General features: G+C 44.0%; 3 protein-coding genes across 10 annotated transcripts in view; all 3 read right to left on the bottom strand.

The window, feature by feature from the left end:
• Positions 1-5,849: 5,849 nt before the first annotated feature.
• On the bottom strand, positions 5,850-13,663 carry tra2a (transformer 2 alpha homolog). 6 transcript variants are annotated; one of them, XR_006152989.1, is made up of 10 exons: positions 13,440-13,662; positions 11,660-11,793; positions 10,359-10,524; positions 10,067-10,096; positions 8,654-8,842; positions 8,148-8,263; positions 7,143-7,358; positions 6,942-7,012; positions 6,445-6,811; positions 5,850-5,886 (listed from the first exon to the last, which is right to left on the bottom strand). XR_006152989.1 is itself a non-coding variant. In XM_042710624.1 (10 exons), the coding sequence occupies exons 2-10, from the start codon at positions 12,069-12,071 to the stop codon at positions 6,801-6,803; spliced, it is 960 nt and encodes a 319-aa protein (XP_042566558.1). In that variant the 5' UTR covers positions 12,072-12,451; positions 13,440-13,663; the 3' UTR covers positions 6,023-6,800. The 6 variants fall into 6 exon arrangements, 5 of the variants coding, with proteins under 5 accessions (XP_042566558.1, XP_042566559.1, XP_031441848.1 ...); XM_042710624.1 differs by lacking the exon at positions 5,850-5,886 and adding an exon at positions 12,045-12,451 and having other exon boundaries at positions 6,023-6,811; positions 13,440-13,663; XM_042710625.1 differs by lacking the exon at positions 5,850-5,886 and adding an exon at positions 12,121-12,451 and having other exon boundaries at positions 6,023-6,811.
• A 1,295-nt stretch (positions 13,664-14,958) lies between these two features.
• On the bottom strand, positions 14,959-16,548 carry ccdc126 (coiled-coil domain containing 126). 2 transcript variants are annotated; one of them, XM_042710626.1, is made up of 3 exons: positions 16,487-16,548; positions 15,420-15,671; positions 14,959-15,253 (listed from the first exon to the last, which is right to left on the bottom strand). In XM_042710626.1, exons 2-3 carry the CDS (start codon positions 15,658-15,660, stop codon positions 14,973-14,975), a joined length of 522 nt encoding a protein of 173 aa, XP_042566560.1. In that variant the 5' UTR covers positions 15,661-15,671; positions 16,487-16,548; the 3' UTR covers positions 14,959-14,972. The 2 variants fall into 2 exon arrangements, with proteins under 2 accessions (XP_042566560.1, XP_012689928.3); XM_012834474.3 differs by having other exon boundaries at positions 15,420-15,665.
• Positions 16,549-20,097: 3,549 nt separating this feature from the next.
• anln (anillin, actin binding protein) overlaps positions 20,098-24,411 on the bottom strand; it is a 17,977-nt gene continuing 13,663 nt past the window's right edge. Inside the window, exons 21-25 of one of the 2 annotated variants that reach the window (XM_031586315.2) lie at positions 24,141-24,194; positions 23,089-23,175; positions 22,574-22,681; positions 21,793-21,965; positions 20,098-21,464 (exon numbers count right to left, since the gene is read on the bottom strand). In XM_031586315.2, coding sequence (XP_031442175.1) covers positions 21,350-21,464; positions 21,793-21,965; positions 22,574-22,681; positions 23,089-23,175; positions 24,141-24,194 — 537 coding nt within the window. In that variant the 3' untranslated portion in view covers positions 20,098-21,349. The remainder of the gene's footprint in view (positions 21,465-21,792; positions 21,966-22,573; positions 22,682-23,088; positions 23,176-24,140; positions 24,195-24,411) is intronic. The other variant, XM_031586316.2, reaches the window with a different exon arrangement.

Here is a 24,411-nt window from a genome sequence, read left to right as displayed (position 1 = left end):
CCACACTCTGCTCTGACCGGCATGCTTCTTCATTTAGATTTAATTACTTTTAATGCCATAGTAAACTTCAATTATATGAGGAAGGGGTGGTATAAACGATGTCTGTTTGTGTGATTTGTTTCTTAATAACCATTGTTATGATGCCTTTCAGTTGATGCAATGGGGCGTAAGAGCAGTGGGAATTGTATCGTAGTGCATTGTGATTGATATTGCATATGGATTTTCTTCTTCGGGTACGCAGGCTCTGAACTATTGTGTTATGATCTCACTACCTCACGGGTCGTTCAGGCGCAGCGTGTCCCATTCAGGTGTGTCTCCCCACTGATGTGAGTGTGAGTATGTTGTTCATGTGTGCCGTGTCAATCCAATCACTTTCTGAATAAAAGCTTGCCCTACTCAAAAACATGATTTTGCCACGCAGTCTCAGTTGATTGCTTCTGCCACTCGTAGTGCAGTTCAGTCTTCTGTTATGAAAGAGTTTAAATGACCACAAGCTACTCAGAAATACCCATTGGGGGACTAAATCATGCTCAGATCAAGGCCAGGTCCATTCGTGAATGAGCTGCTATCTGGGTTTGAAGGCTTGGGTTCTGCCTGGCGTTTGGCGTCATTTAAAACGGTTCAAAAATCAAGAAAGAGGGCAGGTTTTCCTCAACAGCAAACACTGAATAATTGTTGTTTCTTTCCTCTGCTGTTCCCTGACCGTGGGGGAGTGACTGTCTGTAAAGACACCATATAAACACATGGTAACGGTTGTGTTTAATAGAAATCCTCGAATGTTCAAAGTATGCTTTCAGGAGCGAATAGACACTCTAGCCCTACCATGCTTCAATAGTGAGACCGCAGTTCAAATTCAAATCAAGTTGATTTAGTAAGACAACTGACAAACTAAAGTTCCAAGGTTTTAAAATGTTGCTTCTATAAACATTGACTAGTTTTAAGTGCTTCCCTGTCTTAAGGACTAGATACATTTGTGATTTCTAAACTCCAGAACGTGGCTGTGCTTTCATTTTGCATAACCCTTTATTTTTATTCGTATTTACAAACATTTTCTAAATTATCACCCACAAAAAGGGAAACTTCCATTTTAATGCTGACATTTAAGTTGACATTAGATAGACAGAAGCAGCAGCGTTTAATGAGGCAGGGATTGTGGCAGTTTGTCAAGATCACTGTCTAAATGCAATTTGTAATTAAAAGTTTGTCTCGTTTGTAAAAAAAAAAAAAGGTTGTTTTATAATTGCACTTCATGATGCCTCAGAGGTCATTTGTAGATTTAGGTGAGCGAGAAGGTCATAGTTCAAGATGTTGGGGGCAGTGACCACTGAGAAAAGATTTTGAATCTAAACGTGGTGTAATGATAGCCTGATATAAGCAGACCCAGATTGACTTTGTGAACAGATAGGGTCTGGCCACACTCCACTGGGGATTGCTACCCGTCCTTGCATCCTGAAGGGCGTAGACTTTGGGTTCATTTTGAAACAAGTGGACCAGCCTTTAACCAATCAGCTTTGACCACTATGGGACTGCTGTATTTCCTGCTCCACCACCAACAGTGCTAGCTGAAATATTAGCCTTTTCCTAAACCCCGCTGATGGTAAATAAACAATGTCTTTGCTCTTGATGAATACATTTACACATTCTTCAATTCAAATTTTTCCAGCATTGCTTCTAATGTTTATATCTCTTCATCTTGCTTTAGCACTGCTGTCACTGTTGGTACTATGTTTTTAAAAACAAATGTTTCACTTGATCACTGCACTGATTATCTAAATGTGGTGCGATGGCACTTTCTGTTGTGGTGATGACTGGATTTGGTGTGAATACCACTGCTTTAGTACACAGCAACGAACTCTCAGAAAGAGGAGAAAGTTAACGTGATTGTGGAATTCATATAATTTACATTTAGTCATTTAGCAGACACTTTTGTCCAAAGCGACGTACAAGGGAGAGAACAGTCAAGCTACGAGCAATAGAGACCTAGTGTAACAATAAATACTACTTAACATAAGAAATATAAAGACAAAATAGAAAAGAAAAAAAAGAAGTGCAGGAATGTAACTGCTGTAAGTGCAAGTTAAGCACTAGTTGAAGTGACAGCATCACCTCACGTCTTTAGAGTCCTGCACCTCAAGGCTCTAACAATATCAAGCTCAAAGGGCCATAGGCTTAGACTGAGGCACTGCACCTACTGATAGTCATGCCCTACCTGCACGAAAACACATTAAATATATATATAAATAAAAAGAAATATTTTATAATAGTTTACAAAGTGTTGTGATTACATTATATGTCTATCTTTAACTATATAACCTCAAAGACATGTTGTAATGTAACAAATAGATTTTGTTATGACCAAATTTAAGACGACACAGTCGATATCAAGGTAGTTCATCAAGCTACTTTTCTAACAGAAAAAAAAAATCAGTCAGTAGTGACCTTGTAATTATTGAGAATTATTGGTGAACTGTTCCAAAGTCCATGCAGACTTCAGGGAGTATGTTTGTTATCTGACGAAGTGGTAAACCTCTTAAAAGAAGAGCCCTATGGTTTTGTTTTGCTAGGAAAATGAAGCCATGGGGGTTCTTCTATTAGGAGGTTTATTACTTACTCTGAGTTAACTTACACAGGTTTTTCACTAAACCACATATGTGGAACACTCTCCAGGTCTCATGTACCTAGCTGTGTGTGTGTGTGTGTGTGTGTGTGTGTGTGTGTGTGTGTGTGTGTGTGTGTGTGTGTGTGTGTGTGTGTGTGTGTGTGTGTGTCTCATGTATCTAGCGGTGTGGGTGTGTGTGTGTGTGTGTCCCCTGCGGAATAGGTCCCAGTGCTGCCCTCTGCTGCTGCACAGGAACCACACACACACACACACACACACACACCAATTACACACTCACTCACTCACTCATGTCCGCTCGATGAGGATATGAAACTCAGTGCTCAGAACAAGTCTTACCCGTGAGAGCCCTCTTCCTCAGCCGATCTGTCTCCATAACAACAGGAAGTTAAAACCAGTTGACATAACAGCAACAACGTCTTGGCAGTCCCTCAGCTGCATGGCGCTGTGGAAGTTCCGCAGTAGCTCCCTGTGCTGGGTGGAGGCTCATCTCAGTGTCCCCCAAAAGACTCTCGGTGTCCCCTAAAAGACACTCGGTGTCCACCAACAGACACTCAGTGTCCCCTAAAAGACACTCTGTGCTCCCTAAAAGAGAGTCTGTGCTCCCTAAAAGACAGTCTGTGTCCCCTAAAAGACACTCTGTGCTCCCTAAAAGACACTCTGTGCTCCCTAAAAGAGAGTCTGTGCTCCCTAAAAGACAGTCTGTGTCCCCTAAAAGACACTGTGCTCCCTAAGACACTCAGTGTCCCCTAAAAGACACTGTCCCCTCACAGACACTCTAAAAGACACCTGTACGTTTCAGGCGGGGGAGAGTAGGGGAATCCCCCCTCTCTGACAGAGGAAGAAGTGTCTTGATTGAACAGTAAATGTGTGTTAGCTGGTTCATCAGATCCCCCCTCTCTGACAGAGGAAGAAGAGTCTTGATTGAAAAGGAAATGTATGTTAGCTGGTTCAGAGGCGTGGTGAGTCTTGCAGGACATATCCACACACAGATGAGCAGGTCTTGCAGGACACATCCACACACAGATGATCAGGTCTCGCAGGACACATCCACACACAGATGATCAGGTCTTACAGGACACATCCACACACAGATGAGCAGGTCTTACAGGACACATCCACACACAGATGATCAGGTAATCCAAGAGGAAGCCACCGCTGCAGCCACACATCCCAGCACTCCAGGACCGTGATGTTGTGTCACTTCACACAGTAAACACTCTGGCGATGAGGTCTGTGGTTAATTCACACACAGCATTCAGATCATGTTGCAGCAGGAAATAAATATCTTGCTTGTGGTAACCCTCTTTAAACTGTGTTAAACTCATAAACGCACAACCTCCTCTCTGTTGAGAGATAACAAACATCTAAGATTGCTTTCACCGTACACACCCACACACCGTCAGGTGTATGACTGTTGTGTCCACCTGTGTCTCAAGAAACACTCTCAAACAACATGCTGTTTAGCAACTTCATGCCAGTGAGTGTAGACACTGGCCAACATTTGATAGGGGTCAGAATACTACCAAAAAGCAAGAATACACTGATATATATAGTATATGTGTGTATGTTTATACCGGGTATATACTGTATATGTGTGTGTGTGTGTGTATGTATGTGTATATTTATATATATATATATATATATATATATAATGCTCCCAGACTTACAAACGGCAAAAATACCAGTTTAGGAAATACATCTTTTAATCCGTAAAATATTGCATATTTTCTATTGCTAATCAATGGATTAATTGATCTAAATTGTGTAGTGACTGAATAAGTTTACTGCATGGTGTTCATAAAGAAGTAGACTATTGAGTATAAACTCAATAAACCTCAGGGTCAAACACTTCCGCTGATAAAAACTTAACATTTGTTTATTCTGTCTTGAAAGAGGAAGGTCTGTACAAATATAAACCAAAGTAATCCATTGTGACTTGTGAAATTGAAAAAGAGGTTCACATGAACACTAGAGTGTGGATCGGGCTGAATTTTTCTGTCTGAACCCGGCCCAACCATCCAGGTTTAATCCATGTTGTTGTGGAGAAAGAGGATGGCATCAATCATATCTCATTAAAACTTCACACTTCTTACATTAGAATCCGCGACTACTAAGCAGAAATATCTCCATACAGTAGATTTCCCTTCGTTTAGTGTCTCCAGATGACAGTTTCTTTTTAACTTCCTCCATGGTGCCTGCCAGTTTGCCGCCTGTAATGGCGTTGTCACAGCTAGGACACAAACAATGTCCCGCCACAGGAGGAAGGCTGTTATCCTAAATGTGATTTAGTTTATTCTCAAAAACTAACTTCTAGATTATGTGAAGCAGACACGTTGACTTCACTATTCATTAAGATATTTTAAATATGGAATGTTCAATGCCTTAACGTGCTGATGTGTCCAAGCCCGACCCAAGCCCGAGTATAATTTCTAAATATTTGTTATTTGTTCCGACAGGCCCGGGTCGGGTATCCAACCTCTAAGCATAGGCTACAGTTTATGCCAAGGACTACCCATCTTGAAATGTAACAGTGCCATCTCCTGGTCACCGGCCCACATCACACTCTCCATTCTACGTGTGCGGTAGACTTTCTTTTTTACCTCTGGACAAGTTACTACACCGTCGTACTGTGCGAAGTCAGTTACAGCTGAAAGGATTACATGTAAGTAAGGAGAAGAATACCGGCACTGGACTGCGCTTCCCAAAAGCGTCACTGAGCAACCACGGCGGTAATAGCAGAGAGAGAGCGCTCAAAGCGATAGTCTCTCTATCATTCAACTATGCTGGTTGTTCAACGACACTTTCGGGGAAAGCACTCATTGTAGAGTCTACGCCAGCTCCATTCCAGTCAGCCGTTTCCGTGACATAACTTTGTGAACACACAGCTGTCACTCACCCTCTGAGGCATGGAGTACCTCTGGTCTCAGCTCTTGGACATCATTTTACATTCAAAACTGACATCATCAATTCATTCTCACAACCTTTATCCATTTAGTCCCTTGTATATGTACATGGATGTTTATTACTAGAAAATGGAGACTTGAATAATGACTTAAATCAGCTGTGCTTAGTGCAGGGATAGATGGAGCAGCGCCTAGTGCAGGATTCAGCAGTCAGTGCCCAAGCACACACACACACACACACACACACACACACACACACACACACACACACACACACACACACACACACACACACACACACACACACACACACACACACACACACACACACACACACACACACACACACACACACACACACACCTTGCTGAGCCGGTGCAAATGTTTATTGTCCTTTTCTTTCCATTAAGGTTCCCCTACCGGAGTTGATCCTAGGTACCTCTGGCTGCGCAGTAACACACATCAACGACAACATCATCCACAAAATGCACACACACAGTAGCTGGAAGGCCTTTTTTATTTCTTGAAAAAGACACAACTCTACGAGAACATCCATGATGCACACAAAATAATCTCAAGAGAAAAGCACATCTGTGTTGTTAATGCATGTGGACAGATGTCATGTTGATGGTACAATCTCTCTCACACACACACACACACACACACACAGGTTGGGGAGTTTCAGCAGAGATGTGCTGAAACCACACCAGTGTTAGGTTCACCTCAGAATTACCTCTTTCAGCCGCAGTCAGACACGTAATGATCGCTCACGGCCTGGTTACTACGGGAACATTACTACTCTTCGTTAAACCAACAACAGGAAATGGATTACAGAAAACAGACCAGGTTAACTCGCCATTTTGGTGTGTTTGCGCTCGCTCACTCACTCACTCACACTCTCTCTCTCCAACACACACATACACACACACACCTCAGCCAAAACGTATGCAATTCAACACAAAGAAACACGTACACACTGTAAATGTACATAAACACGGGTATTACAGGTCTCTCCTTCAGGTGGGGCTAGAAGGCATAAAAAAAAAATAGTTTCTTCTCTGCTGGTCAATCTTAAGGTTGTGATAACCTTCACATGAAAAACTAAAAACTAAATAAAAAAAATTAAATAAAAAAAAAAGTAAGACAGGTTAACCAAAACATGGAGAGAGAAAACTCTTCTTATCAGTAAACAGCACCATCTTCTGGCCATGGACAGGATCACACCCCTCCCACCATCAGATGCCCTTTGGAAGGACCAGGCTACAGGAAACTAAGTTTTAGTATCGTCCTGCAGAAACACACACACACACACACACACACACACACAATGTCAGAATAGATTTCAGTTCAGTATTGAATCATTTCACAGTAGAAATCAATGAGAGTAAAAGTGTGAGAGTGTGTGTTAAGGAACTTACGTGGACTGTAGGAGCGGGAGCGGGATCGAGACCTGTACCGACTGTAGTAGGGAGATGGAGAGCGCCTGCGACTGAGAGACAGAGAGAGTGTAAATGTGTGTGTCTGTGTGTGTGTGTCTGTGTGTGTGTGTGTGTGTGTGTGTGTATGTATGTATGTAAGTATGTGTGTGCAAGAAATAGAGACAGAGTGACAGGAGATACCTGTATCTGTAGTCGTACTCATCATAACGGTCGTTGCCTCTGTCGTAGCCTCGGTCGTTGCCTCTGTCGTAGCCTCGGTCGTTGCCTCGGTCGTAGCCACGGTCATTGTAGGAATCTCTCCTCCTGCCACCACTACTGCTGCTACTACCACCGCCGCCGCCACCGTCTCTTCCTCCTCCTCCTCCTCCTCCTCCACTTCCTCCACTTCCTCCATTACTGAAACACACACACACACACACACACACACGCACGCGCCTGAGAACAAGTTTCTGTAACTGAGAATGATGTGTAGGTGAGTATAGCCTTGGTAAACAGCTGATTAAAGCTTCAGGTCTAAATCCTTCCAAGTAGATGCAATGAAATGAAAGTGAAAATACTGCATGTGTGTGTGTTTGGAAAATGTTAAGTAGTGCTTCCTGTTTCCTCCAGTGTCTAACAGGTCTGCCCTGCCTGCCTAAAAACACACGCTCACTATAATGCACTGATCTGAAGATAACTCAAACATGTCAAAATTAGGGGGAGCTGTAGCGCAAGCAGCACCCCCGACCATGTATGGGTCGAACAGCCACGTGGACCCTGGTTTGAATCCGACCCGTGGTCATTCCCGATCCCACTCCCCATCTCCCTCTCCAGCTCATTTCCTGTCTACCTTCACAATCCTGTCTAAAAAAAGTCAGAATTGAAAAGGTCTGTAGCGTATGTTATGTCATCCTGTCATGTCAAACTAAATGGCATGTAGTGTTTGTGCGAGGGCTACTAGCCCTTTAGCGTTTGGATGAAGTAGGGATGGGCATTTCAAGCAAAGGTACTACAGCATGCATTTTACTGCTTCAGGTTCTACTCGTCTTCTGTGACGCTGAGATTGTGTTAGAAAGAAGGACATATTACGACTAGTACGATTACTTCACGCAACGGAGGCCTTGGTGAGTTCAGGTCTGCCAGGGTGAAAGGTCATGAACAGGCCTCTGTGCTGGAGCTCTGACCTGAATTGGCCGGTTTACTCACTGTGTGGGCCGGCCCATGTAGATGCCAGGCGTGGGGGTGTGGGGGCGCTTGGTGATGGAGTAGTCGACTCTGATACGCCGCCCATCCAACTCCATCCCATTGGCTCGTTCCATTGCCTATGGCAACATAATGGTTCTCTTTAGCACCGTTTAAACGCCGCATTCCACTCTGTTCCACGCTTTGTTGCTCTGTTTCAGCCCCATTTTACAGATCTGAGAGTCCAGGCCCTCTACACCGTCAACAAATGTAGAACAAAGCATCAACATGCAGAAATAAAAACACTCCTATTATCTTTCAGATATGAGTCATGGCTGAAGGTAAAAAAAACATTTCCAAATTTGAATTAACTAATGAATTAATTGATTAATTAATTAATTCATGTATTTCGTTTTCCCATTGAAAGTCACTGACTGCACCTGCAGTAGCACAGAGGGCCCTGTGAGATGTGTGTGTGTGTGTGTGTGTGCTATGCCACGTCACGCCACTCCTGCTACTAAGGCCCATACCTCTTTGGCGTCGTCGATGCGCTCGAAGTAGACGAAGGAGAAGCCGCGGGAGCGTCCGGTGCGCTGGTCGTAGACCACGTTGACGCCGGCGAGGGGGCCGTAGCGGGAGAACACCTCCCTCAGGTCTCGCTCCGTGGTGTACAGGCTCAGGCCAAACACACCCAGGCACGTGTTGGGGTCAGGGTTCGCCTGGGGGGACGCACACACAGATTCCACACTGATACACTCGCACACACAGATACCATACTGACACACTCGCACACACAGATACCATACTAATACACTCGCACACACAGATACCATACTAATACACTTGCACACACAGATACCATACTGATACACTCGCACAACGGCACAGGCACACACATGTAAGCCTTACACACTGGCCTAACAAAAGTGTCTCCGGAAACGACACGCATACACACTTATATATATATTATATACACACCTGCCCTACCCTAATAGAAGTACACCCTCACACCAGATCTCAACTAGCATGAACTTAGCGAACCGCTAACAAAGGGACCCAGAGCCGGAAGGACACCCACTCTCTGCAGCGTGCAGGGTTATTTCTACCCCCCCACCCTTACACTGACTTAAAACAAGTACACTTGTGACCTGCACTGACCATGGCTAACTAGCCCCCCTCCCCCTCTCTAGAAGGATTCTCCACTTCCTGTTCAGTCCCGCTCCACTTCCTGTTCAGTCCCACTCCACTTTCTGTTCAGTCCCGCTCCACTTCCTGTTCAGTCCCACTCCACTTTCTGTTCAGTCCCGCTCCACTTCCTGTTCAGTCCCACTCCACTTTCTGTTCAGTCCCGCTCCACTTCCTGTTCAGTCCCGCTCCACTTCCTGTTCAGTCCCACTCCACTTTCTGTTCAGTCCCGCTCCACTTCCTCTCCTCCAGCTGTCAAGGCTTCTGTTCTGTTCTGTTCTGTTCTGTTCTGTTCTGTTCGCTGCTAAAGCTGGGAAACTAAAATCCTGTAACGTTGTTTTCTAAACTGACATTCGAGAGTAGAATAGTGGCTCCTCCTCAAACTTCACTTACAAGCCTCTGTCTTTCAGTAAATAGATTCTGATAAACCTTCACTCCATCTAGGAAAGGGTTCCCACACCATAACAAACACACTCAGAGCCCTTTCCATGACCCATTTCTAAACATCCTAGACCCATTCGATTATAACTAAACACAGGGTACACTTGCACTAAACATATCCCGTCTCTAAACTGCCAACATGTTTATAACTCAGAAATACAACAATAATAATGTACTTTACACCTAAAAATACACACATTTTGCATAACATAACACTCTAATGAGCTATAATAAGCAAACACTTCCCCAGTACTTGTTCACATGTCTAAACAGTGATATCCCCAGGGCCTGAAGTTGAGAGTTTAAAATTCACTGACTTTGTCTGGTTTTCCATGATCCTGGGAACCCTGCAAGACAGAAGACGGATTCAGACATCAAAGACCAAACGCTTCCCAGATACTCCCTACAGGGAGTGTGTCTACGGTCTACAGGGTGTGTGTGTGTGTGTGTGTGTGTGTGTGTGCGCATGTAAGGGTATGTGGTCTACAGGGTGTGTGTGTGTGTGTGTGTAAGGGTATGTGGTCTACAGGGTGTGTGTGTGTGTGTGTGTGTGTGTGTGTAAGGGTATGTGGTCTACAGGGTGTGTGTGTGTGCTCAGAATGCCTGTACCCTGCTGCTGGCGTGTCTGCGGCGGCTGGACATGGGGGACGTGCTCTGGCTCTTGCGCCGCCGGTACTCCGGGGAGTAGGAGCGGGAGCGGGACTTCTTGCGGTGGGAATGAGAGTGGGAGCGCGAGCGGCTGTACCGGCGGTTGGAATGCCTGCGTGAGGGAGACCTGAGTGAGGAGAGGAGAGGAGAGGAGATACAGGGAGTCACTAAAACACAGGCACAGACACAAACACAAACACCTCAATATTTAAAAGGAGGAGTCTCGCTACCACGCAGGAAGTGAATCAACACCAAGCTGTATTTGATTAGAAAGACTTCAGTGAACAGATGTTCCAGTTGGGCCTTTCCTAATCCATGCACTTACACCCTTGCAGCCTAATCTTCCAGTCCATACCACTTGGGCCTTTCCCAATAGATGCACTTGGTAAATGGACTGCACTTATATAGCGCTTTTCTACTCACGGAGCACTCAAAGCGTTTAACACATTAATGCCTCAGACATCTACCCATTCACACACACACACACACACACACACACACACACACACATCTACCCATTCACACACTGATGGCAGAGGCTACTATCTAAGGTGCCAACCTGCACATCGGGAGCGTTTGGGGGTTCAGTGTCCTGCTCAAGGACACTTCGACACTTGGTGAGGAGGAATCAGGATTGAATTAGCAACCTTCCGATTGCCAAATGACTCCTCTACCTCCTGAACCATCGTCGCCCCTGGGCCTTTCTGATGTTCACCCTTCTGCTGTATAAGATGGAGTAAGATGGAGTAGAGGGATGAAACATGCTGTCCAACATTGCTTTCATTCTCACACCTAATCAAGAGTGCCCATGCTGAGCTCAGTCAGGTACAGAAAGATGGACAGGGGACGATGGGTACGATGCAGAGCAGACATCGCTGCGTGGCATTAGGCATTCTATACACTGGTTGTGATCAAGAGACTGGCTCTTATACAATGTTAACTCAACAGAGTCTTTATGCATTCAACATTTCTCAGGTACATAAGTCATAAATGTGGTAGGGGGCGACAGTGGTAGAGAAGTCGTTTAGTAATCTGAAGGTTGCTAGTTCGATTCCCTGTTGAAGCGTCCTTGAGCAAGACACTGAACCCCTAATTGCTCCTGATGTGCAGTGTGCCATCTGTGTAAATGTAAAATGTGTATACATTGTAAGTCGCACATATGTAAGTCGCTTTGGATAAAAGCGTCTGCTAAATGACTAAATGTAAATGTAAATGTAAATGTTGTGTCGTCACATCTGGACCAGACCGGCCGACGCACTGACCTGGACTTGGAGCGTGAAGGTGACCTGGACCCAGAGCGTTTGGAGGCACGTGACGGGCTCACCGAGCCGGAGCGGCTTTCCGATTTGACGTGGGCCGGGCTCCCCCGATCCGATTTAGATGGGGAGCGCGAGTCCTGGTGTCACACAAGAATGTTAAAGCAACTTTACAGTGGCCGTGCACTGACAGACACACACGCACACAAACAAACAAACACAGCAAGTCTCACTCACACACTCTTACAGTGCATTGCAAATGCTGTGGAGAAAAATGTTAGAATCATTTAGTATCTCTTTTATCTATAAATAATAAAGAAACAATACATATATGCATAGGTCCATTTAAAATACTAAAAATGAGCCTTCCACGATGCAATCAGGTCTTTACCTGGATCACCATGGCAACAGATGTCATGCAGTTGTGTAGGGCAAGTTAAAGGTACAGGTATGTTTACTTAACCTACAACGGACACATTCATTCCTCCTACTCCCTCTTTCAGGCATTCTATTGTTCTTCGGTCTTCGTTTTTTCAGTTTTCATTTTTTCATGCCTTGCTTTTTTCTGTTTCTGTTCCATTTTCTTCCCCCAATTTGAAACCTTTTTCTTTCCTTCTTTTCTTTATGCTTTACGAGCGATAACGCGAGCGTGCCTTCTATCTGACATTCTTCCGTCCTGTTTTTCCCCCGCCCTGTTTACGTTCTGCTCTGCAACACATTTTCAAAAGCCTTCTGATATTCTTGGATATTCTTCCACATTCTTGGATTAAACTCTTCAAATCCTTCACGACCAATAACCTTAATGAAAAAAGAACATTCAGTACAATTAAGATCATGGTGTTTGGTTGATACTGAGCAACGTAAAATGGGCATTCAATCGCTCAAAATAAAACATAAATTAGATTAATGACAAATTTTCATAGGCTGAAATGATCTGGGATGGTGAGCGGTTAACTTCAGGAAGAATCAGAGAAATGTTGAAAGGTAGAGGAAAGGCAGTGGACGAAGCAACTGTCAACACAGATATCCTAGATACCGAACAGTAATGATATGAGATCCCTTCTCCTGCAGAATGCCCTTAATGGCTAATTCACTATCTAGAAGCAAATTCTGCAGCCTTGAGTCTCATATCAGTTATCACAATAGAGACATGGTTCACAAGCCTGTCTCATTTCTCATCTCATGTTTGGCCTGACATGCTGTTACACTGGCGCATTACGCAGCAAAAGACTGCAGCCATTGTCCAAAAATCAAACAAGGCCAAGCCATACAGGCTAGCTCGGAAGCTAGCATACACTAACCAACTAGTTTGCTGCAACACCAGGTCATCTTACCTTCGTAAAATTGAATGCATATATATACTATTAAAGACTGAGTATTTAGTTTGTACATGTCAAATGCACTACGTATCATATGATTCATTCGATGTATAAAATTAGGTAGTAGCTGCATAGCGTTCGCTAGCTAGCTAATGTTTAAGATAACGTTACTTCAATAATGTTTTATTGTAGCTTTATTTATGGGCAATTGGTTTATATTTGTCTGTGTAGAAGTAAAATGATTAAGCTATCTAGTTACTTTTATCTGGCACATACGTCAAGCCTGACTGATTTAAAACTTGTAGAAATCATTAATGGTTACGTTACAGGCTGGCTAGCTAACGCTGTCCAGGATGCTAACATTAGCCTATCAGCTTTGGCAAGCTAATAAATAACGTCTCTATGAAAGCGAAAGAGGTTTAAGAAAAGAGAAATACAAGATGTTTGAGTAAAACAACCGCACTTACTCGACCCTCGAAGTTGCCATCTTCAGTGTCACTCATTTTTAGACTAACTTAGAGTAGTGAGACAGTAACGTTTTCAGAGATTCACAACTAAAGCTTCTTTCCCGTCTGACTAGTCGTTAACTACTTGATTAGTTAGCTACTTTCAGCACTGAAAGTCAACGGAGGAAATGGCGATGGTTCACGCCGACCCATCTAATACTGCGCAATGCGTGCAGGGAGGGTCATGTAAACATTACGTCACATTTAAGGCTTTCACTGTCTTATCCAAAATCAATATAACAATAGTCGACATGTACAGTTATACACACTGCAGAAAGAAACGGATCAACTTGGAACAAACGAATTAGAGGAAAATAAATATATCCAATCCAAACTACCTTACAGTTAAGTTTGCATGAGAACTTAAATTTGTATCTGCACATCAGATAGGCCTGTAACCTCCTGAAGCAATGACAGTGGCACAAGACTGTGTCTCATTCATAATGAACTCAAGAATATTTATTGCCCTACAGTCATTAATTTAGCGAATACAAAGAAACCAGTAAACATTGTGATCTATCCATAAGCCCAAGAGGCATCATTTTCCTGTGGCATTAAGGTACTTTCACTTTTTTTTAATTTTTGAAAGCATATGGGGTGACTTTTGCTTCAGTATTTTTAAGCGCGTGAGGTGAATTGAAATTGCAACAAAGGCAAAAAACATGCTGATGCACAAAACAGTGGTGGACCATCTTGTGGTAGCTACGACAGACCACGTGTTCCTGCCAGGATGTCCTTCCACAAGATAACTAAGACAGTCTTCTGTTCTTCTTCTTCACCTTCTTCAAGGGTGTGTGCATCCATTTTGAAAGGGATGATAATAGGTGAAACCAAGACAACTCTTTCACTTGTTCAACATGTCATATCCAGTGAGCAGACTGTCCATCGTAGTGAGTAACAGAACTCAATCATTCCTTGAGGCTACGTTCATTTAACCCTGCATTTCACTCCTCCCCTTCTCTTCATGTATCATTTTCAATCAATTATATTATATCTAATCTATATCTATCTCTATGCAGTGTAAAACATCCATCTTTTGATTTTTCTTAAATCTTGTCCTACATAAACCTTACAATCAATCTTTACTGACATACCGTGCAGTAGTAAAAAGCATTTGACTAAATGTCCATTGCAAAACAGGAGAGCAAACGTAACGTTAATTGTATGAGCACTCTGAAGTGCCGTGAAATGTGAAATAACAGAAATATTAGCAAATGTAATTCCAAAGACATTGTAAAACCCATGTATCCTCTTAAACAAACACAGGCCCTCTTCTTTTAAATTTTTCAGCACTGTAACTCATCACAGTAACAGCCCATGACAAAATCATACAAAAAGCTGAATTTCAAGCTAAGTAAACTTTGAATGCTGCCGCTGAGTCCATCTAAAAATATATAATATTATATATCAGTCATAAAAGCAGTATTTATAACTTGTCGACCTCTCACACACACCCCACCCCCCCCCCCCCCCCCCCCACACACACATCTCAGTTCAGTCTCGACTTCTCGTGCGTGGTCGGTGTGGAGTGTGTGATTGGTGTTTCGCTGCAGCTGCTTCTGTTTTGGTCTGGGCAGCAACTTGAAGCTGGTGGAGAGAGATGTCCTTTTTGAGGAGCCTCTGTAAAGTTGCAGGTGGGGACAAGAGAGCGCCCCCTACTGCGTGGGAGGTGTTAACGGCTGAGGCATTCACAGCCGTGTCCACCAGGCCCTCCAGCTTCACCAGACGGGTCAGGATGTCATCCAGCAGCACAGCGATGGTTCGCTTCAGATCCGCTGCAGGCGCGCACAGACAGACACACACACACACAGAGCATATCAGTAACTCCTCCATCTAAACATCACTTTATCGATCCATCCCCTTCATGCATATCTCTCTCATGTAAATTCTACCCCCCCCCCAGATCTTCTCTGATCTGTTCTGCCGAGTTCTGCTCCTCACCGTAACCGGCCATGGAGGTTCCCTGCAGTCCGGACGGGTCCTGGCTCTCCTCGCTGAGGGCTTTGACGTAGCGTCGGCTGAGATCCAGGATCTGCTGGCGTAGCTGGGCGCTGCTCTGGTGGTGCGGTCGCGAGAGCGTGTAGTGCAGCAGCAGCAGGCCCCAACAGAAGCCCAGCAGCACCAGGAACACACTCAGCTTCTGGGACATGTTCCTGCGCGCCACACACAGCATCGCCCTCATACACACTCACTCTCACACACACACACACACACTCGCTGGGAGCAGGTGCCGGGTGAAAAGTGTGAGTGAAGTGGTTGTGACCAGGAAGGAGACGGGTATGCTGGGGGAGAGGGGACAGGGGAACGTATGCTGGGGGAGATGGAGAGGGCTAAGGCTGTGGAGGTGAGCCAGCGAGGGGTAGTGATGTCAGGATGCGTCAAGGGTCAAGGGTCAAGGCTGAATGTAGGGACACAGATGATGGGGCTCTGGCCAGGGCCTGGTGGGAAGTCTGAGGAGGGGTGAGAAGGATTGGAGGGACTGGGAGTGGTCAGGGAGACAAGGGGGGGCCTGTGGAGTGTTGACCAACCATGTGCACACACACGCTCTCTGAAACACCCACACACACACACACACACACACACAAAGAGAGGAAGTCAGAGATGCCTGATTACAAGAGAGCACAGCAACCACACAGATGAAGAAGAAGCCTGTTATTTCCTCTCAAAATCAAAAGCCACAAACATTTACAGGCAAACCACATTTCAGTCACGCTCCTGTCATTGGTTAACATATGAAGATGACATCTCTTCCTACTGAAGCTCCACGCCCGTTAGTGAACCCAGCAACCAATTGCTGCTATTGCACCCTCAGCACCCCCTGTCCCATACTCACACTGCCAGTGTGTGTGTTTGTGTGTGTGAGATCTGAACTCGTGGCCTGTTCCTAGATCACTCACTCACCTCACTCACTCAATCACAGCTCACAATGCTGGAGCACAAAGAGATTGGATAAATTATGCAAACAGCGCAACCTAATCTCCCCAATCACATCCTGCCCTCCACTTAACCTCACACACACACACACACACACACACACACACACACACACACACACACACACACACACACAGAGAAAGGGAAAGAGAGATCCAGAGAGAGAGAGAGAGGGGGGGGGGGAGAATGAGTTAGCCAGAGAGAGAAGGGGGGGGGGTAGAGAGAGGGTGGAAGACAGAGGGAGAGAGAGAGAAAGAGAGAGAGAAAGTGGACAGGAGAGAAAGACTCGCACGCAGATTTAGAGAGGAAAGAGGAAGGACATCGAGGACATCAAGAAGATCATTGACGCCACCTAAGGAATGTATCCGTGTCTAGCTGAATCACACGGGTATTGCGTACAGTAAACCAAATGCCATATGCATAGTCTTCATGTCCAAGTTTACGTTGTAACGTTGGAGTGGAAGAGTCAAAAGGCTGAAGATTGATTACAACACTGCTATCTAGTGGTCAGTGCTTTAAACACAACACAAAATGAACCACTGTCTGCCTCGAATCTTTGCATGTAATTCACTAAAAATCTATACAATGTTTTGGGGAATCGATACAGCAGTACAAAACAGAATATCGCGACACTCAAGTGTATCGATATTTTCTTAGGGTCAGTGCTATGGCCAGAGTGGCTTTGTGGGAGTCTTGGGTCGAGTTTGAAAGTGAGCTGAGTATACCAATGTTGTGATCGAAAAAAAAAAAAGCCACACAAAGGTAAGTGCTACATGCAATATAAATGCATTTAGCCATGCAATACAAATGCATGTGCATTTACCCATGCAAGCATACAGCCTATAGATATGCTACTTACACTCGCTTATGTTGCACATTTAGAGGGGGGAGTCAAGCAGTTCTGAGCAAAGAGCAGCCATCTGTCAATTATCTCTAAACCTATTGTCAGTACAAACTAGACAGCAGTCTGAAGAAGCGCCCTTTGTGCAATGACATCTGGCAGTATCATCTAGTCCGTTACAACGGCGCCGTTGACACAGTATATTGTGTTCTGAGTAAGCTCGTTGGAGACTGAATATCACGTTTAACGCCAAAACATTGCTAATCGCCAAAAATAAGTAGTTGGGTAGTGATACGCCTATCAGTTGTGCCAGTGCAGCCAACCCATCGCCCTGTCCTTAGTGTAATGCTAGAAACGGGGAGAGGGCCATCACCTGGGTGCCCTCCTTCTGTTACACACAGACACAGTAGCACCGGTCCCAGCTGATTTGTTCTCAAATGCCACACCTGGGACTAATTGGAGAGAAACGATCCTACTCACTTCCCCCGCAAACACAATACTCATGTTGGGTGGGAACGACAGACACTTGGGAGTTCAATCTCTGCCTGATCGCAGCACAGAGGCTACACTTACGCCTCACAGACTTGCTGCTACGGGTTTAATAAAAAAAAGTACAAGGGAGAAGATTAAGCCAGACAAAAATAATAATAATACTCCGTAATAATTGGAGAAATAACGTTCATGTTTTGATTATCTCTCACAAAACAGCTGACTATCCTAGACGTTAACTTACTACAACTGGCTAACGTTACCTAAAAGTCAGTTGGAATGTTTCCTTGGGCCACCGTAACCACTAAAGGGCCAACACATGGCCGACTCGATCAACAAACAAACACTCAGTTTAGTATTACTCAAATTAAGTATAGTTACCAGAATTTTTATGTCATAAAGTAATGCTCGTTCATCTTCAGAAGGTTTGGGATGCGTTCCTCTTCGCCAGAACATAAGCCAACCGCTGTCAAGCAAAGCGATCGACTTCTAACAGCTGACTAAAACACGATCCGTTAACAGCCCACCATGAATATCGGCTTTTTCAGTCCAATAAGACACGAAAAAGCAAGACTCATATGTTAGGAATTGGCCAACTCGCCCATCGTGTAGACGAAATAACACCGGTCAGAATAACAAACACTGCTGTTTCATAGTCAGTTTCCTGAGTGGGCCATAAGCAACTGTTACGCGCTGCGTCATTGACATGAACGCTGCGGCACTGTAGCAATGACACATGGGTAATGTAGTACAATTACTCAATGGTCTGATACAGCAATTAAAATTCAAGGTCACCAGTCTCCAGGAATAACTACTGCACAGAGGTGTACGTATGATCGTTCTATGTAGATTAGGTTTATACCGGATCCCCCCCCTCAATAAAGTTTATCGATCAAGCATGCCAGGAGGTGTCCGGCTTCAGAGCGTGAACACTCCGAACGGGAATGGACTTTTGTTATCGTTGTACATAAAATCAACGTGTCAAGTTTATACAACAATTGTGGCATCAAATTGTATTAACTTACTTTAAAAAAAGGATATAATTTCCATTCCAACTGACGAATGATAATTAGGGGAGAGTGGGGAAGTTGTGCCAACCCCCGTTTCTAGGGAACCATAGAAGAAATTGGTCATGTGACCACATATTTTTGAAGAGTCACCCATTTAACGCATCCTGCAAAGAAGAGAGCCTCATTGCATGAGAGGAAAGCACATTTAAGTTAAAAAAAACTTTGTTTTGCCTTCCAAAGTAAAATTTCTATGATCAAGGTTTTTTGATTGTTGTGTCTGAACAGTTATAGACAAGTTTGAAAACATTTCACACATGTTTTAGTGCTTTGGTAAGCTACACTATGAGTCTATATAGCTAGCATGATTTTAGCTCAAAACTGCTGGATGATGCATTTTTTCCCAAAAAGTGGGATTGGGGTGATTTGTGCCAAAGGGCCTGGGTTAAGTTGTGCCAGTGGAAAGCCCATCTTCACTTTCAAAGAAAATTATGAAGTCATCCCTAGAGAAGATGTGCATAAGAAACTACCAACACCACAAAAACTTGGTGGTACAGCCAGAAGGGAGCAGAAATGTATATTCCCCTGTAGCATCGACAAGTGGGATGTTATGTAGTAGGCCAGATCTGTGAAGAGAATTGCAGTCAATTTGGTCTTCATTTGAATTTAATTTTGTTCTGAACACGTGTTCATGTAAATTACCTTTAAATAGTTGCTTATTTTTCATTTGAACTCAACTTTGTTCTGATGTGTTCATGAAGCCCTAGGCCTTGTTTAAGAAAATTGACCTGTGATGTGCTCATATGGCGCAATAGGCTTGTAGAAAATTGGCCATTGATGTTGTAAAATAACTTTAAATAAACCTTAAATGAGTAATTTTGTATTGAATTTGTCTAGCTTTTACATAGCATCACAGTTTCTGAAATGATAAAACATACTGTTTTACTTCAATAATCAATGGCACAATTTACCCCAATGTATTCTCTTTAAAGGAACAACTTACCCCGCACCGGGGGCAAGTTGTGCCACGAGACCACTTTTTTTTTCAGAAAGCTATATTTCTTAAATAATATATTTCAGATCCAAAGTGATTGTTCCCAGGGATGCACCACATCCTGAAATATATATACATATTTTAGTTGGAAGCATTACTGTCATGGCCACGCTTTAAAGTCACTTTAAGTCCAAACTGGCACAGCTCACCCCACTCTCCCCTACTGAAGAGCACACACACACAACATGTGATCAGAACAATTAAGATATAAATCATAAGTGTATGTTCTCAGTACAACATACATACAAAAAACATTCACACGTGTACTACATGTTTAGCGGTACAAGTCAGGACTACGTTGGGCAAAGTTGGTATTTATTAGTTCCATTTCTCCAGACAAGTAACATCATCCTGGATTAGGAGCGCTTCCACATCAAAGTTTAAGGCATGTTTTATATGCAACCCGGAGCTGTACTGGTGAAGTCATATCCCTCCCCGACAGAAGCAGACCTCCAAACAGATTCAGGACGCAATCTGGTCTTAAGCCAGCTCCCCTCTTAGCCACTGCGCTGCGATGGAAGAAATGCGTGACAGCGTAAAACATTCTTTAAAAAATATTCACACACATGCTCATTGATATAGGTTAAGGACGTGGCTGCAAAGCAAAGTGCACTTTGCACGCATTAGTGTAAACGCTTAAAGGGTAATCTCACACCAAACCCAAGAGACCCAGCCCTGCTCCTTAAACTATGGAGGTTAAAACAGCATGTAGCATATATATTCAGTTTAGATTCGGAGCTCTGACTGATAGTAACAAGCATTAACCATTTGAATCTAGGAATTCCTAGCGCGCACACACACACACACATTCACACAAACAAACATGTACATAAAAAAAATAAACACATAAAGTGTCTTGCTGGTGGTAGTAGAAGTAGTAAAAATATCAGCTCTGAATGTTCTAATGGTGCATTACATGATAAATACAGTCTCATTATACAACAAATTGTAGTTTTATATGTATTCTGCCAAAGTTGATAAAAACGTAAAAAACAAAAGTTGCGTGTTAAAAGTAAATCATGAGGATTAAGCTCAACAATCGTATATTAGCACTGTGTTCTATAGCACATGCTACAGAAAACTAATAATGTCTAACATTTATATATTTTCAGAAAACAGGGGGGTGTTGAACCCTGAAACGACATTGCCAGACTCAATCAATAAGCCAGGATGAATATTTGATCAATCCAAATAAAAGGGATGGCACATAAAACAAACACAGAGCACACTGCCCTATGATGAATTCAAAGGTAAGGGGGATTAGAGAACAGTGCTCTGTTCTCTAGACTGATTAGGAGCACAATGGGAGGGCCCTCTCCAGCCCTCCGTCCTATTGGAATGCCTGTACAGATCAGGGCAGTAAGTATGGCTTAACTGACTTCTCTTCTCATTGTCCTTTATTGAAACACAGATCCTCTCTGAAACACACCACCAAGTTCCTTATTATTGGTTCATGCTTGTATTGCACGTCTCCCCTGACTGTCCCTGAAGTTGGTCACGGGGCTGGGATGGCATCAGACCACCTCCCAGCCACCAGGGGGCGTGCTTAAATAGGCCTGTAGCAGGAGTCTGGCTGCCATGTGCGCAGATCCACCAGAATCTGGTTCAGCTTCTGCATCCACAGGTTCCTCTCGTCTTTAGTGTCAGCACTCAGCCAATTCCTGCACAGAGGAATCACAGTCTGCGTCAACCCCTGCCATCTTTCAACAAGAACACACACTATACACTATTCATGTTCATGAAGGTCAATGGCCTATCACATAAAGACAACTCAACACTGTGCACTAATCAGACTCAACAGTTTATCAACCGTTGTAGTCATTATCATGATTTAATGTCAGATTTACCTATTGACATGCAAAAAACAATCAGAAACAGATCAATTCGGAAGCATGTTCCTATGAGGGACTGATCTGCTTGTTATTGCAACTTGTGTGACACACATGGTGTTGTGACTTACTTGGTGACACACATGGTGTTGTGACTTACTTGGTGACACACATGGTGTTGTGGCACTGGCTGACCAGCGTCTCCCGGTCGTCTTCTCTCTGGGGTCGCACCGTGATCAGCTCAAATGTGTTGGGTCTCGCGCAGAACTCGCGGTTCGCTGGCTCCACCTTGTGGCTGGTGCAGTTTGCAAGATTGATCCGCCCCATCGGGTTCTGTGAGGGACACATGTCCAACAGGGAGTTACATCTCACGTGTTTGATATTACACTGGAGCGAGTTACATCTCACATGTTTGATATTACACTGGAGCGAGTTACATCTCACGTGTTTGATATTACACTGGAGCGAGTTACATCTCACGTGTTTGATATTACACTGGAGCGAGTTACATCTCACATGTTTGATATTACACTGGAGCGAGTTACATCCCACATGTTTGATATTACACTGGAGCGAGTTACATCTCACGTGTTTGATATTACACTGGAGCGAGTTACATCTCACATGTTTGATATATCACTGGAGCACAGGAGAGTTACATCTCACATGTTTGATATTACACTGGAGCGAGTTACATCTCACGTGTTTGATATTACACTGGAGCGAGTTACATCTCACATGTTTGATATTACACTGGAGCGAGTTACATCTCACATGTTTGATATTACACTGGAGGGAGTTACATCTCACGTGTTTGATATTACACTAGACTCTGATAGACTCTGGCCCTGGCAGTCAAATACGCCTCAGGTCATGTGACACTGGTGTGTACTGTTCTACTCAGGGCAGGTGTGTGTGTGTGTGTGTGTGCGTCCGCTCACCTTGCGTTTCTCATCGTCGGGGTATGTCCAGTAGGAGATGCAGTATCCGGAGAGCACACACCATCTTCTGTGCCACGACCCGAAACCACTCACGTCCTCAAACATCGTCTGCAGAAGAGACAGGCCGTCAAAACCCAAACACCCACGCCACGCCACACCTCTCTCTCTCTCTCACACACACACAAACACATCGTCTGCAGCAGAAACCCAAACACCCAGGCCACACCTCACACACACACAGCTCACAAGACATAGAAACTAAACTATTCCTTGAAATCTAAATTAATAGGAAATGCTTTGATGCGCTTCAAGCAAACCACCAAAGAACCAAACCATTGCCAACCAAGACATACATTTAATGCCATCCACATTCATAAGTTCTAAAAATGTACATCAATAAAGACCATTCTTTACTGAATATACTGAATTGAAGTTTCAAGAAGGGGTTTTGCCATAATAAATGTATTAATTTAATCCCAGACGACACTCAGGAGACGGAGGATGTGTGGTCTCACCAGGAAGCCTCTCTCCTCTACACGGGAGCCCACCTCACACTGCATCTTCAGGTAGATGTGCCCTTCCAGCGGACACAGGAACGGCACCTACACACACACACACACACACACACACACACACACACACACACACACACACACACACACACACACACACACACACACACACACACACACACACACACACACACACACGAGAAGGGCATTTCAGAGGACAGTTTAAACTCACCACTTGCCTACAATACAAATGACAAGATTAGGTTAGCTTTTGAAATCACAGCAGGTCATGGTTTACATGGTTTTCATGGGTGAACTTTATTCATTCTCTGAGCTGTTAAACACAAATCACACTGAGTAACTAGAGATGCAGGTCACCCATGTTTTAAGTAGACAGATTCAACACACACACACACACCCCAACTTCGTGAACGAAAGGCATGATTAGTGAACCAGTGGTTAAATATTAGCGCAGTGGTCCCCAAGCTTTCATGACAGGCCCCTCTTTGACAATTGGGGGAGTGGGGGGGAATCTCGATCAGCAAATGAACATGATAGTCGCGCTCACGGGTGGGGGCTTGGGGAGGTGGGCAGGCCATTTCATGATGTAGATGTGTCAGCATCAGCCTTGCCAGGTTCACTAGCCTTGATCACAGAGTCTTTTAGTCATCATTTAGTTTAGGCCATTTTAGGGTGAAGTTACACTTCCATAATTAGGCAAGCTATCCCTGCTAACATATAGGCTAAACAGTAGGCCCTGGCCATATTATATAAGGACTTGGTAGGCTATAAACTCAGGTTAGAGCACTGCCATACAAAATTTGACCTGTAGTTGGTTGTTTAGGGTTCGCGTTACATTTTCTCACCCTCACCCTCACCCTCAACCCCCCCCCCCCCTTGAGGGGCCCGATCCACCCTTGGGGAACCACTGTATTAGTGTAACACAAACACACACCAAACACCTTATGGCAAACACCAACAGAAATCAAAAGCAAACAATACCAAAACAATACTATACAGTAAGTGTGTTACTATGGTAACAAGCATGTAGCGACCTTTCTCTGAAACATGTCACTGAGAAGGTCTCTCTCATTCCCTTCATATTTGATCTAAAAAAAGAGAAACAGAATGAGCTCCGCTTTAAAGCGCTGTGGCCTGTGTGTTAGTGAGATGTGCATGTCTAGCAGTGCTGGATGTGAAGATGGTGAATGGTCTAGTCAAGGTGAATGTTTGTTTGTCTTTACAAATGTTATTTTAAACTGAAAAAGGTGAAAAAAACCAACTTAAGTTAAAAATGAAAACATTTTTAGCACACAAAAAACACCA

This window comes from Clupea harengus, chromosome 19, assembly GCF_900700415.2.
Source record: "Clupea harengus chromosome 19, Ch_v2.0.2, whole genome shotgun sequence".
In the NCBI taxonomy this organism is placed as follows: domain Eukaryota; kingdom Metazoa; phylum Chordata; class Actinopteri; order Clupeiformes; family Clupeidae; genus Clupea; species Clupea harengus.
The sequence above is the reverse complement of the archived record's forward strand: the minus strand, read 5'-3'. Positions and strand labels throughout refer to the sequence as shown.